Below are 16,878 nucleotides of genomic sequence, written 5' to 3' on the forward strand. Positions count from 1 at the left end.
AATGGGGTCTTAGGACAGGAAGTTGAACCACCTAGAACTAGGAACTAGGCAGATTACGAACTCTGCCTAGTAACAGCCAGATAGAAGTGAGTAAAAGAAATTGGCTGAGGAATCCTGGCCATGTGTATGCTCCTCGCAGTTTTTCCGATGGGAAAACTGCCCAAAAACCGGCGTTTTTTGGCAGTTTTCCTATGGGAAAAACTGCGATGGAGCATACACACAGCCGGGATTCCCAGCCAAAGCTCCATTGCAGTTTTCCTGTTGGGAAAACCGGCCGTGTGTAGGGGAAAGACTGAACCGAGCAGGTTCTCGGCTTTCCCCTCACTCTTTTAATTATCAGATGATGGATTTAACAATGCCCCGTGAGATGTTCAAAGCTTGGGATTTCTTTTTATAACCTAACCCTGCTTTAAACTTCTCCACAACTTTATCCTGACCTGTCTGGTGTGTTCCTTGGCCTTCATGATGCTGTTTGCTCACTAAGGTTCTCTAACAAACCTCTGAGGGCTTCACAGAACAGCTGTATTTATCTTGAGATTAAATTACACACAGGGGCACGCTATTTACTAATTAGGTGACTTCTGAAGGTAATTGGCTCTGTGTATCAAAGTAAAGTGGGCTGAATACAAATGCACGCCACACTTTTCAGATATTTATGTGTAAAAAAAAATTGAAAACCATTTATCATTTTCATTCCACTTTACAATCGTGTGCCACTTTGTGTTGGACTATCACATAAAATCCCAATAAAATACATTTACGTTTTTGGTTGTAACGTGACAAATTGTGGAAAATGTCAATGGGTATGAATACTTTTTCAAGGCACTGTAGCAGAAGGCCTCTAACTTCATAAACTGAGGCATGTTGGTAATGCATAATAAACAGATCTCCCTTTCGAACTATAAAAATGTTTGCTTGGACCAGTATTTTTCTTTAATCTAATATCATAATTACCCATGTGTTTGACTGCAGCAAGACCTACAGCCATCGACGTCTTAAATTTTTGTCATCCAAGTACAAAGTCCATGAAATGTTGAATGAGATGGAAGAAATGAAGGAGCTGAAAAATAACCCACATCGAGATTTCTACAATTGCAGAAAGGTAATGTTTTTAATAGTACCCTGCTGTTCAGAATATTAGAACCGTAATATTGATTTAACCCCTTCTCTTGCACTGCATTTCATCATGGGTTGCATCAGCATTATGATTGCCCTCCGATTGCCTAACAAATTAAATTCTAAATATTAAGAACAACATACAAGGCCATTTATAACTCTGCCCCAAGCTACATCACCAATTTTATCTCAGTATATCACCCAAACCTTCCTCTCTGTTCCTCCCACTCTCTAGCTCCTTTGTCTTCTCCTCGCATGCTGGTCTCCAGGATTTCTCCAGAGCCTCTCCCATCCTCTGAAACTCTCTACCTCAATCTTCTCTGTTCACTTTTAGGTGACCCCTGAAAACTCATCTCTTCAGAGAAGCCTATCCTTCCTTATGCCACGTACACAGGATTGGAATTTCCCGGTGGGAGCTTGTTGTCGGAAATTCTGACCGTGCGTAGGCCCCATCAGACATTTGCTGTCAGAATTTCCGACAACAAAAATTTGAGAGCTTGTACACAATTAGCTGGATTCAGGTAGATGAGCCTAACGTTAGGCAGGCGTAGCGTATCTCATATACGCTACGCCGCCGTAAGTTAGAGAGGCAAGTGCTGTATTCACAAAGCACTTGCGTCCTAAGTTACGGCGGCGTAGCGTAAATGTGCTGGCCTAAGCGTGCCTAATTCAAATTGTGAGGAGGTGGGCGTGTTTTATGCTAATGAATCATGACCCGACCCCATTCACGGACGACTTACACAAACGACGTAAAAATGTAAAATTCGACGCGGGTCCGACGTCCATACTTAACATTGGCTGCGCCATCTTTTTGGTGGAATATCTTTAGGCCTGAAAATGGCTTACGTAAACGGCGTATCTTTACTGCGAAATCCGGGCATACGTTTGTGAATAGGTGTATCTCGCTGATTTACGTATTCTAGGCGTAAATCAGCGCACACACCCCTAGTGGCCGGCCTAAATAGACAGCTAAGATACGACGGCGCCCGCGGTCGTATCTTGGCTAGATTTAAGTGTATCTCAATTTAAGAATACACTTAAATTTACGACGGCGCAGATTCAGAGTTATCTACTGATACGCCGGCGTAACTCTCTCTGAATCTGGCTAACTGTGTACACATCTCCGACGCACAAAATTCCACGCATGCTCGGAATCAATTTGACGCATGCTCAGAATGATTGAACTTAACTTTTCTTGGCTCTTTGTAGTGTTGTACGTCACTGTGTTCTTGGCGTTCGGAATTTCCGACAACATTTGTGTGACCGTGTGTATGCAAGACAAGTTTGAGACAACATCCGTCGGAAAAAAATCCATGGTTTTGTTGTCGGAATGTTCGATCGCGTGTACGCGGCATTTAGCTAACAAATGAATATTTCTGCATTCAGTTCCCCCCTTAAAGTTATTACATGCTGTTCCACTTGCACCTCCCTATTCAATTTTAAGCTCTCAGGAGCAGGACCCTCTTAACCCTCCTGTATTGAACTGTATTTTTACTGCACTTTCACTTTAAAGTGCTGGGCAAACTGTTGGCGCTATATAAATCCTAAATATTTTAAAAAGTGAATAATAATAAAAAACTAAAATTCAGCACACGGAGAAATACATAGTAACACTGACATTTCGGAAACACAATGGTCTCCTTTCTGAAGGTGACACATACTGTACACTATACTACCAAATGTATTGTGACGCTTGCCTTTACATGCACATAAACTTTGATGGCAATCCAGTTTTAGTCTGTAGGATGTGATCGCAGTCTACGCTCTAATTCATCCCAAAGGTATACTATCGGATTGAGGTCAGGACTCTGTGCAGGCCAGTCAAGTTCCTCCACCTCAAACTTGCTCATCCATGTCTGTATGGACCTTGCTTTGTGCACTGGTGCACAGTCATTCATGTTGGAACAGGAAAGGGGCCATCCCAAAACCGTTTCCACAAAGTCAGGAGCATGAAATTGTCCAAAATGTCTTGGTATGCTGATGCCTTAAGAGTTCCTTTCACTGGAACTTAGGGGCCAAGCTCATCCCCTGAAAAACAACCCCACATCATAATCCCCCCTCCACCAAATGATTTGGACTAGTGCACAAAGCAAGGTCCATAAAGACATGGATGAGCGAGTTTGTGGTGGAGGAACTTGACTGGCCTGCACAGAGTCCTGACTTCAACCTGATTGGAGTGGAGACTGTGAGCCAGGCCTTCTCTTCCACATCAGTGCCTAACCTCACAAATGCGCTTATGGAAAAATTGTCAAACATTCTCATAGTTACACTCCTAAACCTTGTGAACATCCTTCCTAGAAGAGTTGAAGCTGTTATGGCTTCAAACGGTGGGCCAACTCAATATTGAACCCTACAGACTAAGACTGGATGTCATTAAAAAGTTTGTGTGCGTGTAAAGGCAGGTGTCCCAATACTTTTGGTAATATAGTGTACATGCACAAAGTGAAGAAACATGTACTGTATATATACAAGAATGAATAACCAGGGCTACTGCATCGGGGCAGTGAAAGCTCAGATAAGGAGGTTTGAAGCAGGGAAAAAGTTTGCTCCAAGCTTGAATTATGAGCAGTGTATGGCCAGGTGTAGTCTAGAATAGCAATATTTAAGTAAGGCAGGGTTCACACTGCATCCGACGTGGAAATCCTATGACTTCCGACCCGACTTTGCCCTACGACTTCGATGCAACTTTAATGAATGGGATTTGATTTTGATCCGACAATACCAAGCCCTTTGAGTCTGGTATGATGCTTGAGGGGGGAACCCCATGCCAAAATGAAAAAAAAAAGGCGAGCCTCACCCCCCAAGACCATACCAGACCCTTCGCTTTGGTGTGTGGTTCCTCCCTCAAGACTCTAATGCCCTGTACACACGATCGGTCCATCCGATGAAAACGGTCTGATGGATTTTTCCATCGGTTAACCGATGAAGCTGACTGGTGGTCAGTCGTGCCTAAACACCATCAGTTAAAAAAACGATCGTGTCAGAACGTGGTGACGTAAAACACAACGATGCTTCCAAGCATGCGTCGACTTGATTCTGAGCATGCGTGGATTTTTAACCGATGGACGTGCCTACAAACGATCGTTTTTTTTCTATCGGTTAGGAATCCATCGGTTAAATTTAAAACAAGATTGCTTTTTTTTAACCTATGGATAATTAACCGATGGGGCCCACACACGATCGGTTTGGTCCGATGAAAACGGTCCATCAGACCGTTCTCATCGGTTTGACCGATCGTGTGTACGCGGCATAAGAGTGCAAGTCGAAAAGCCACAAGTCGGATCACTTAAGACGATGATCTCTCTTGGTTGCGACTTACATTCAAATCAATGGGCTGAAATTGTGCCCAAGTCAGACCAAAGTAGTGCAGGAACCTTTTTCAAGGTCGAACCGACTTGTGTCTAACCAGTTAAGACGGCTCTCATAGGGAACCATTGATTTATACACGTCATGCGACATGCGCTCCCAATGTTGGAGCATATGTCAAACCAGTGTGAACTGAGCCTTATGCCGTGTACACACGATCGGAATTTCCGACAAGAAAAGGTCGATGTGAGCTTTTGGTTGGAAATTCCGACCGTGTGTAGGCCCCATCGGACATTTTCTGTTGGAATTTCCAACAGCAAAAATTTGAGAGCTGGTTCTCAAATTTTTCGACTGCAAAAGTTCTTGTCGGAAACTCCGATCATCTGTATGCAATCCCGACGCACAAAAATCCTACGCATGCTCGGAATCAATTCGACGCATGCTCGGAATCATTGAACTTAATTTTTCTCAGCTCATTGTAGTGTGGTACGTTACCGCGTTCTTGACGGTCGGAATTTCCGACAACATTTGTGTGACCGTGTGTATGCAAGACAAGTTTGAGCGAACATTCCGTCAGAAAAAAATCCACGGTTTTGTTGTCGGAATTTCCAATTGTGTGTACGCGGCATAAGACTGATAACTGATTACCTGGTGAAAACCCAGTACAGTAAAAAGTGCACACATAAAGAAAACCTGCTGTGCTACTGAATAGTTGCAGTTTGCAAAGTGTTAGACGTTTATTAAAGGGGTTGTAAAGGTACAATTTTTTTTCCTAAATAGCTTCCTTTACCTCAGTGCAGTCCTCCTTCACTTACCTCATCCTTCCATTTTGCTTTTAAAAGTCCTTATTTCTTCTGAGAAATCCTCACTTCCTGTTCTTCTGTCTGTAACTCCACACAGTAATGCAAGGCTTTCTTCCTGGTGTGGAGTGTCGTGCTCGGCCCCTCCCTTGGACTACAGGAGAGTCAGATGGAGAAAGGAGCTGTGTGTTAGTGGGCATCCTGACTCTTCAGTAGTCCAAGGGAGGGGGCGAGCACGACACTCCACACCAGGGAGAAAGCCTTGCATTACTGTGTGGAGTTACAGACAGAAGAACAGGAAGTGAGGATTTCTCAGAAGAAATAAGGACTTTTAAAAGCAAAATGGAAGGATGAGGTAAGTGAAGGAGAACTGCACTAAGGTAAAGAAAGCTATTTAGGAAAAAAAAATTGTACCTTTACAACCCCTTTAACCACTTAAGGATCGCCTCCTGCAGATATACTTTGGCAGAATGGCACGGCTGGGCACAAGCACATACCTGTACGTCCTCTTTAGGTGCCCAGCCGTGGGTCGGGGGCGCGCGCCCCAGTCCGAAGCTCTGTGACCCGCGGACCCGATCGCCGCTGGAGTCCCGCGATCGGTCCCCGGAGCTGAAGAACGAGGAGAGGTGTGTGTAAACACAGCTTCCCCGTTCTTCACAGTGGCAGCTTCATTGATCGTGTGTTCCCTAATATAGGGAAACACGATCAATGACGTCACACGTCCAGCCCCGCCCCCTACAGTTAGAAAACCATATGAGGTCACACATAACCCCTACAGCGCCCCCTGTGGTTAACTCCCAAACGGCAATTGTCAATTTCACAGTAAACAATGCATTTTTATAGCATTTTTTGCTGTGAAAATGACAATGGTCCCAAAAATGTGTCAAAATTGTCCGATGTGTCCGCCATAATGTCGCAGTCACAAAAAAAAATGCTGATCGCCGCCATTAGTAGTAAAAAAAAAAAAAATAATAAAAATGCAATAAAACTATCCCCTATTTTGTAAACGCTATCAATTTTGCGCAAACCAATCGATAAATGCTTATTGCAATTTTTTACCAAAAATATGTAGAAGAATACGTATCGGCCTAAACTGAGGAAAAAATATCTTTTTTTTATATCTTTTTGGGGGATATTTATTATAGCAAAAAGTAAAAAATATTGCATTTTTTTCAAAATTGTCGCTCTATTTTTGTTTATAGCGTAAAAAATAAAAAACGCAGAGGTGATCAAATACCACCAAAGAAAGGTCTATTTGTGGGAAAAAAAGGACACCAATTTTGTTTGGGAGCCACGTCGCACGACCGCACAATTGTCAGTTAAAGCGACGCAGTGCCGAATCGCAAAAACTGACCAGGTCCTTTACCTGCATAAAGGTCCGGGTCTTAAGTGGTTAATTTTAACAGTTTTCAAATCCTTTTTTACATTATGTTGCCTGTGTGAATATACTGTGTATATCAGTCCCTGTGAATTATTATTTAGTAAATAGAAAAAAGGATTGTTATTATAATTCTACCGATTTTCATTTTTCTCTTAAAAGGTTGACACTCACATTCATGCTGCAGCTTGCATGAACCAGAAGCACCTTCTACGTTTCATCAAGAAGTCATACAGGATGGATGCAGACCGTGTCGTGTACAACGCAAAGGGAAATCAGTTGACCTTAAAACAGGTGTTTGAAAAGTTGAACCTTCACCCTTATGACCTCACAGTAGATTCTCTAGATGTCCATGCTGTAAGTATTTATAGTTACGTTTCATGTATCTATAAAGGCTATGCTCTTGCAAAATTACCATAATAAGCACGCAGGGGTCAAATCACAAACGTTTATGGCATGCGATAACATGGTCACGTGACTAATTTGCATAAATGATCACATGCAGTAAATAAAGTCTAATTCACAAAAAAAAAAAGATAATGCGGTATTTACCGCAAAATTAAAAATGTGCCGGTAAATATCGTAAAAAAAAAAACATGCGGTAAGCTTTTAATGCCAAACGAACCAGAGAGTAAAAAAAACATGCAATATTGATCACCAGGGTTTTTCTGGTGGTATCACATACTGTATTTGTCAGAGAAAGCCTGGGGGTCCCCCTCATTAGCTGACTGCCAAGGAGCGAGCTAGGAAGCCTGCCGCCGTGTCCTCAACAACGTATGATTCATCAGCTGTCAGCAGGTTTCCTGCTGACAGCTGAATGTAAAAAAAAACATGCCGCCAATAAAAAAATGATAAAAAAAAAACATGGTGGAGGGGGGGTGCACCTTGTCCCCAGAACTCTTCCCCACAACCCTGGGCTCTGGTTGTGTGGGTTTGCAGGGGAGGTTTATTTAACAAGAAGGCCCCCAGATCCCAACACAGTACCCCTACCCATTACCAAAAAAGGACAGTTTTTGGCAATTGTTTTATTAAAAAATACTGTCCCCCCGATGTAGATCCAGCGTCAATCACGTTGCCCGCCACCGCTGAACCAGAAAAAATAAAAACTCTGCTCTTGATGAACGCTTCCGTGGTCTGCCTGCTCCGCCATTAGACAGTTCTTAAATAGGTAAGGGATGGGGCCACCCGGTAATATCACCTGGTGGCACCGCCCCCTTGTGAAGTCACCGACCCAGCATGCACCAGTTGGTAACATCACAGGGTGTGGCAATGCAATTAGGCTCCGATAAGCCCCCCCACCCACAAACCCCCACAACTACAGGGGTTGTGGGGAAGGGGCCCTTGTCCCCTTCAATAAAGCTGACAGCTTGCCGGCCCGCTCCATAGCAACCAGCTCAATGCGATAAATTACCACATGAAAAAATGCGGTAATTACCACTCAAACAAACACTGCATTCGTTATTTAATACAAAATTCTTAATGGATTGCACTTTCAACGCAAAAGCTATTTTATCGCATTATTTATTTGCTGTTAATTAACTCTTAGTGAATTGACCCCCATAATGAGTTCAGACAATTTTGTCAATGTTTTTTCAATTCTAAATTCTAATGTACTGTAATTTTACTTAGACATGTGCAGAACGAAAAAAAATGGTTTGTTTAGTTTCTATTCGTTATTTACATAATTTTTTTTTGTTAGGTTTGGTTTAATCCATATAATTTGTTTTAGGAATTCAATTAATTTACTCGTATTTGAATCGATTCAGTTTGAATAGTTATCAAATGAATTTCGAATAGTTTTTGAATTCGAATAGTTTTTAAATTCATATGTAAAAAGAATTCGAATAGTTTTCAATTTGTTTTACATTTTCCAAAGAGAATAAAATAAGTTAGAAAATAAAGGAATAAAATAGAAAAAAATATAATAGAATAGAAAAGAATATAACAGAAAATGAAATAATAGAATATAATAGAGTAAAACAGAACAAAATAGAATAGGAAAGAAAAAGAACAGAATATAATATAATACAAATGTATAGAATAGAATAGAATAAAATAGAATATAACCCTCTTCTGAAATTCGAATAGAAAAGATTAGGATTTAAAAAAAAAATAGAATAGTATACAAAGAAAATAACAATTTCCCAAAAATTATAATAGAATCAATTCGAATTTGAATAGAATAGAAAAGAATAGAAAATAGAATAGCATAGAAAGAATATAACCATCTTCCTATTCTTATCTATTATTTTCTATTCTATTCAAACTTGAATTGATTCAGTTTGAATTTTGGGAAATGGTTATATTCATTTTATTCTATTATATTCTTTTTCTATTCTATTCTATTATTTTTTATTATATTATGTTCTATTTTATTCTATTATATTTTGTTCTTTTCTATTTAAATTGGAATTTGATTTATTCTAAATTTGAATTTTGGAAGATGGTTATATTCTTTCTATTCTATTCTGTTGTTTTTTTCTATACTATTCTGTTATTTTATATTCTATTGTAATCTATTATATTCAAATTCAAATTCAAATTGATTCTATTAGAATTTTGGGAAATTATTCTATTTTTTCTATTCTATTCTTTCCTATGTATTCAAATTCTAATTTATTCTAATTGAAATTCAAGTTTCAGAAGATGGTTATATTCTTTTTATTTTATTATATTTGTTTTTATTCTGTTCTTTTATTTTCTATTCTATTTTTTTCTGTTTTACTCTATTATATTCTTTTATTTTATGTTATATTCTTTTCTATTCTATAATTTTTTTTTTTACTATTCTAGTAAATTCAAGTTTCAGAAGATGGTTATATTCTTTTCTATTCTATAATTTTTTTTTTTACTATATTATTTCTATATTTTCTATTCTATTTTTTTTTCTCTTTGGAAATTGGAAAACAAATCGAAAACAATTAGAATTCGAAAAATGTATTTGAATTTCATCCAATTTTTTTTTACTTTAAATCAGATTTGTTTAAATTCAGTACTATTGTAATTCAACAATTCGAATACATCCGAATTTACGAATACAAAAAATGTGTCAGAATTTCAATTTGGAATTATACTATCTGTTCTATCTATCTATCTATCTATCTATCTATCTATCTATCTATCTATCTATCTATCTATCTATCTATCTATCTATCTATCTATCTATCTATCTATCTATCTATCTATCTATCTGTACTGCAGTACAAAGCCCTCCTGCATGTAAACTATTATTTTTTTTTGCTGACTTGCTAAATATAAGTGCAGGACAAACCTGTTGGACTGTTCCTGGGTGTCTCTGTCTCGATCCCAGTTAAGTTTGTATCTCTTACACTGTCAATCTATCTTTCTACACACCTATCTAATCCATCAGGTCTTTTTATTTAAAAAAAGTGCTGACTGAAAAAAACACTGTAGCTTTACTTTATAAAATAAGTGTACTTTTTATAGTCATTCAACACCCCCTCAGTATCACACAAATGTACTTATCTGTCTTCTGTTCTGCCAGATCTGTCTACTGGGGTGATGGGGGGGTAAAGTTAAAGGATAAATGTTAAAGTGTATGTAAAGCCAAACTTTATTTAGCTTTTCAATAAGTTAGGGAAGGGTTAAACCCAGTGGTGGCTGGTGCTCCATCGGTCAGGGGGGCAGCAGACGGACTTGACCACAGACCACAGACCCCACCTGGTCGCTCCAGCCCGCACGGTGCACCATACTTACCCCCCCCCCCCCGGTAGCCAGGTCACTCATCCAGGGCATCCCCCCTAAGTCTCCTCTGTGCTCCATTGGTCAGCTTCTCATGCCTCTCCTCAGCTGTATGTCTCCTCCCTCCTCCTTCCTCCTCATAGCCCAATAGGATGGCTTCTCCTTTTGGCCAATCGAGAAACCTGATTGGTGGGGAGGAGATTTTTGGGAGAGAGAGAGGGAGTGGGCGACACGCGTTTGTGTGACTACAGGATGGGAGTGAGGGAGTGTAGAGAGGTCACTAGACATGTCCCCAAGTGGGAGGGGAGGGAGGGTAGGGCAGGGGTTAAAGGGCGGGGCTAGGAAACGTATATTACACAAATTGAGAGTTGTGCCGTTAGGGGGGGGCGGAAATGGGAGGGGTAAGTGAGGGGAGGCCATTGGGCGATCAGGTTCACACAGTGTGGAGTGGGATGGCCATATACCTATGCTGCCGGACCAAAGTTGAGTGCTCTATTATTATGACAATCTGTCTAGATGCAGGATAGGTTATTGGCAGGGCCATCTTTAATATGGTTTGGGCCCAGGGCAAACATTTTTTTGGGGCCCCCCTCCAGCTTATTTTGGGCCTGGCTGGTTCACATGTATGTGTTTTGGCGGTCCTCATTTGTGCAGGTACAGCAGCCCATTGATTTGAATGGGCTGCCATACCTTTGTTTCCTGCAGAAAAAAGGTGCATTCAGCATTTTAAAAATACAGTTGCCTTGAAATCCATTCTGCTTTTGCACCATGCTACTTACCTGCAGTTCTTGCACACACAAACGCACTGTGTTTTTAAAAGCGTGACCTAAACGTCTAAAAATGCAGCAAGTTTGACAGTGCGGGAACTGCAGATGTCACAGCAGACAGCAGAATGGACAGGCAGTGCTGTATTCCAGTGCTTAATGGGGATAGGTGTGCCGTGTGCGCAGCCTATTACATGAGGCATGCGCTTTTCTTTGCAGGAAACGCAGGCATGGCGGCCCATTCAAATGAATGGGCTGCTGTGCCTGCGCAAATGTGGGCCGCCAAAACACATACATGTGAACCAGCCAGGCCCAAAATAAGCCCATCAAGCAGTTAAATACAGACAGCAATGCCATGTGCTCTGAGGCCTTACTCAGCCTGGACTGCAGGTCTGGTCTGTGATTTAAAGAGTTCCTCTATTTTACACATGGCATGGCATGGGGTCCCATGGTGCTAAAGCAGAATGGACAGACGGTGCTGTGACCCCATGCCATGTGTAAAATAGAGGAACTTTTTAAAACACTGACCAGACCTGCAGTGAATCATCAAATATTATAAAGACTTTGGGCACACTCTACAGAAAACTTCTATTTACAATATAGATTAGCAAACAGTGACATACCTTGAGGAGCAGGACATGAAGAAGTCAGCCTCGGGAAGAGCAAACTGGGGATGTTATAAAATCACATTCTAATTGACTTTTATATACAAGCAGCACCCAGTGGCAGGAAGGGAGAAGTGCACGTCTAAAGGGAAGCCAGGGGTGCTGTACATTTTAAAACACTGGGAAGGGAAGCAGTACTGTCACTGGCTGCGTGCCGCTGATGATTTCCAGCCTGATTTGTGGGCAGCACAGGGGCTTAACGGGAGGCAGGGCCGCCATCAGGAATTATGGGGCCAATTACACAGCTTCAGGCATGGGCCCCCTGGAGCAGAGAACCGGGATGGGGGGGTGCTGCCGCCTGAAATTGAGAAGCAGGGGGGGGGGCTGCCGCGAATTTAGAAGCGGGGGGCCCTTTACAAAAAAAGAAATAAAGAAAGAAAGAAATAAAAATATATATAAAAAAAGGGGTGTAGCCATCCGGGGCCCTGGGGACCTCTGGGCCCTTTAATAAAAAGAAAAAAAGAAATAAAAAATATATATAAAAAATATATTTTAAAAAGGGGGTTGCCATTTTTGTTTAATAAAAAATAAATTACAAAAAAAAAGGGGGTTGCCATCCGGGACCTCTGGGCCCTTTAATAGAAAATAAAAAAAATATATAAAAAAGAAACATTTATAAAAAAAAAAGGGGGGTTGCCATCCAGGGCCCTGGGGACCTCTGGGCCCTTTAATAAAAAAAAATAAAAAAAAAATATATAAACAAAAATATAAAAATAAACATTTATAAAAAAAATAAAGGGTGTTTGCCACATGGGGCCCTGGGGACCTCTGAGCCCTTTAATAAATATATATTTTATATATATATATATATATATATATATATATATATATATATATATATATATATATATATATATATATATATATATATATATATATAAAAAAGAAAAAGAAAAAAAAGAAATAAAATAATATATAAAAAAAAATTTTTTTATAAAAAAAAGGGGGGTTGCCATCCAGGGGCCCTGGGGACCTCTGGGTCCTTTAATAATAATAATAATAATAACATTTATATTATATAATATATATATATATATATATATATAAAATAAATATATATAAAAATATTTTTTTTATAAAAAAAGGGGGGTTGTCATCCGGGGCCCTGGGGAACTACGGGCCCCTGGGGACCCCCAGACCTCTAAAAAAAAATTGTCCCTTTAATAAAAAATAAAATATATTACATTTTATTTAAAAAAAAAAAAAAAAAAAATGGGGGTTGCCATCTGGGGCCATCTGGGGCCCTGGGGTTGCTTTGGGCCCCCAACAGTGACAGGGCCCAGGGCACCTTCCCCATTTGCCCTGCGGTAAAGACGGCCCTGGTTATTGGCCATCACCTCTTGGAATGTAAGAGGAATGGGGGATCCGATCAAGAGATCAGCAGTTATGTCACTCCTGGAAGATCGTATCCTGGGATTGATATGCCTGCAAGAGACACATATGACTAAGGACTCGGTTCCATTGCTGAATAGTCGCAAATTTCAAGCCCAGTTTCACTCGGTGCACTCCTCTTACTCAAGGGGGGTGAGTATAATGGTGGGGAAGGGTGTGACGTTTTCCTGCACTGAGTCTCAGATAGATGACCAAGGGCGTTATATATTTCTTTCTTGCCTAATTGAAAATAGCCCATACGTGCTGGCCAATATGTACATCCCACCACCATTTAAGCTAGAGGTTTTACATAAGCTCTTAGAGTTTATACTCGATAAAACAGCTGTTCCTGTGATAGCTGTAGGGGACTACAACAAGGTCTTGGATAGAAGCCTGGATAGATTCCCTCCTGGGAAAAAAACAGGGGAGGGGCGACTAGCTTGATTTTTGGAGGAAATAGGGATGAGGGATATATGGAGAACTTTTTTTCCACAGGACCGCCAATACTCTTGTTACTCCAGCTCCCACCATACACTCTCTAGAATAGATTTGGCTGTGGGTAGCGAGGATGTAATACCCCGGGTAAAGAGAATATATTATGGCCCCAGAGGGGTGTTGGACCACTCCCCTCTGGTGCTAATAATAAAGACTGGAGTTAAAATCGCTCGTAATGAATGGAAATTTAACCCAGGATGGCTGGAGCTGATTGGTGACTTGGGAACCTTGGAGGTTAAACTAAAAGAGTATGTATACATTAATTCAGGAACCGCATCAACGGCAATAGTTTGGGACTCTTTGAAAGCCTTCATGCGAGGCCTACTAATTCAGTAGGTTGCCAGGGTAAAAAGAGAAGGGGGAGAGCAGGAGGGCAAGTTGGCTCGCGAGTCCACTCAAGCAGAGCTGAGATTCATAGAACAACCCAATCCAGCCATGCGGGAAGCATGGTTGACAAAACAGCTAGAGTATAGAACAGCTACCCTGAGAAGTGCAGAGAATAAGCGAACCCTACAAAGGCAATGTCAGTATGGCGAGGGAGAGAAGGTAGGGCGGATCTTATCGCTTCTGAGCAGAACTAACTCCCCCCCGTCAAACATCCTAGCAATAAGGACAATAGCGGGAGAAATCTCTATGGACAGCCAAGTGATCCTACAAACGTTTGCAGAATATTATAAGGAACTGTATAGATCTAAAGGAGGGGCCGGGAGAGAAGCCATGCAAATCTTTTTCCAGAAAATAACAGTCCCCACTTTGCCGGTTGAGGATAGACAGGTCCTAGAAGCACCAATTACCTTAGGCGAGATCCAACAAGCAGTGGCAGAGATGCCAAACCAAAAATCCCCTGGCCCAGATGGGTTACCTATAGAGGTATATAAGAAACTTGGCGAGATTTTGCTTCCAGTATTGTTGAAGGCTTTGGAGGGGGCTGAAAACGGAGGTACACTCCCCCGATCAATGTTGGAAGCAACGATCATAGTAATCCACGAGGAGGGGAAAGACAAATTGTTGCCCTCATCTTATCGCCCAATCTCTTTGCTGACCACGGACGTTAAGATCCTAGCTAAAATCCTAGCAATGCGCCTAAATAGATTTATTAGTAGCCTCATCCACCCAGACCAATCAGGGTTTATACCAGGCAGGGCAACAGCTACTAACATAAGAAGAACTTTTTTAAATATACAAATACCAACGGATAATGCAAGACCGAGAGCAGTGCTATCTCTTGATGCCGCTAAGGCATTTGATAGCCTCGAATGGAGTTATTTATGGGAAGTACTAGAGAAATTTGGCATCAGACCTCGCTTTATTAGATGGGTCAAGTTGCTATACAGCGAGCCAAGAGCCAAAATTAAAATCAATAATGAGATGTCAGAAGTTTTCCAATTGGAGAGAGGGACGAGGCAGGGGTGTCCTCTATCTCCCCTTCTGTTCGCCCTCGCTATGGAAACACTCGCAATAATGGCCAGGGCGAGGTCGGACATAATGGGATTTAGAAGACACCAAGGAGAAGATAAGATTGCATTATTTGCAGACGACAGTTTGTTTTTCTCTGGGATTTTGAGTCCACCTTAGATACAGTGATGCAACTTGTGGGTGACTTTGGTCATTTCTCAGGTTTGACAATCAACTGGGAAAAATCCGCCCTTCTACCACTGGAACCAGCCGATTTCCAGCTCCCGCCATGCACCTCTCAATTAAGTGTGGTCACACAATTCAAATATCTAGGGATCTGGATAACGCAAGACGTCACTCAATACGCAAAGTTAAATCTCGCCCCATTGTTATTAAAGTGGAAAAATAAATGCGATATTTAGAAAAGACTTCCCCTGTCCGTAGCAGGACGATGCAACCTAATTAAAATGCTGTGGCAGCCACAACTATTATACATCCTCCACAACGCACCCTTATGGTTAGGATACATCTGGTTCAAAAATATAGACTCTCTATTTCGAGAACTTATATGGAGAGGAGGCCAAGCCAGGATAAGTTTGCAAACACTCCAATTACCAGTAAAAGAAGGGGGTATGGCGGTTCCACACCCAAGGCTATATTTTATTTCGTCTCAATTGCAACATTTGGCAGGGTGCGGAACCGCTGAGAGTAATGGCTCTATTAGCCGTTTGATGTTAACACGCAACCCCCACAAATTGCTGGTGGAGGCTCTAGAGGCACACTTTTCCCCCCACAAACATCTAACAATAAAATTAACTATTAAAATATGGCATATAACAAAGACCTTACTGGGATATAATGGCCTAACAGAGTTTTCGCCCCTATGGAAAAAGAACAATCTCCAGGAAATAACAGGTATAGAAGAATCAAGCGAGTGGAAGAGTCGAGGTATTACCCGACTAAAGCACTTGTTCGAGGGTAATACCCTAAAAACATTCTTAGACTTAACAAGGGAATTTAATATCTCAAACAAAACATTTTACAATTACTTGCAGGTTCGCCACGCTATTCAAGCACAATTTAGCTCTAAACCAATTATATGGACTCAGATTCCCGTTCTCCTTAAGGTAATCAAGGCAAGCACTGCCAAGGGCTTAATATCAGTAGTATATAATAGTTTGAGCACTGGTGCGATAAGCAGAGCGGGTCCAGCCAAGAGTAAAGCAGCGTGGGAAAGAGACTTAGGAATAATATCACCCGAACAGTGGGATAGGATCCTTCAACAAGGCACACTGGTCTCAATTGCACCAGCGCAAAGGATGTCCCACTTGTTTTTAATACACAGGGTATATCATACCCTGCATAAAATGTTTAAACTGGGGTGGAAACAAAATAATGAATGCCCGAGATGTAAGGAGAAAGGGGACCTAATACACATGGTCTGGAAATGCCCCAAACTTTATAGCTTCTGGGTGGAAATAGTAGAGTGGATAAACAAGGCATTTGGAACATCCCTGGACCCAGTGGCTAGGGCCTGCCTCTTGGGGTGCATAGAGGACACAAGAGTCCCGCAAGGTAGTGGGGAAGCTATACTGAGATGCCTCTTCCAGGCACGTAAGACGATAGCCCAAAAATGGCAGGCACAGACCCCCCCGACAGTAGTAAACTGGCTTGCATCCATGAAATTAACAATCTCAAACGAAAGAGTGTATTTTACCCGACAAGGGAATTTTGGAAAATTCGAAAGAATATGGGAGCCGTGGCAGAGGATGGTGGGGACTTTAGACTAGGGGAGACTGAGCAAATGTCCCTAGGATACCATACCTAGTACCCGTTGCGGCCGGGGTGGGATCACCGGGAGCCTAGTTAGGGTTCAGCACTCCAGG

At 41.3% G+C, this 16,878-nt stretch overlaps 1 protein-coding gene across 1 annotated transcript in view; it reads left to right on the plus strand.

Moving 5' to 3' along the window:
* Nucleotides 1-16,878, plus strand: part of AMPD1 (adenosine monophosphate deaminase 1) — a 97,896-nt gene that overhangs the window by 33,539 nt on the left and 47,479 nt on the right. The window contains exons 6-7 of the mRNA XM_040337437.1: nucleotides 973-1,102; nucleotides 6,763-6,957. Coding sequence (XP_040193371.1) covers nucleotides 973-1,102; nucleotides 6,763-6,957 — 325 coding nt within the window. The remainder of the gene's footprint in view (nucleotides 1-972; nucleotides 1,103-6,762; nucleotides 6,958-16,878) is intronic.

The sequence above is a fragment of the Rana temporaria genome, chromosome 2, assembly GCF_905171775.1.
Source record: "Rana temporaria chromosome 2, aRanTem1.1, whole genome shotgun sequence".
Lineage (NCBI taxonomy): Eukaryota > Metazoa > Chordata > Amphibia > Anura > Ranidae > Rana > Rana temporaria.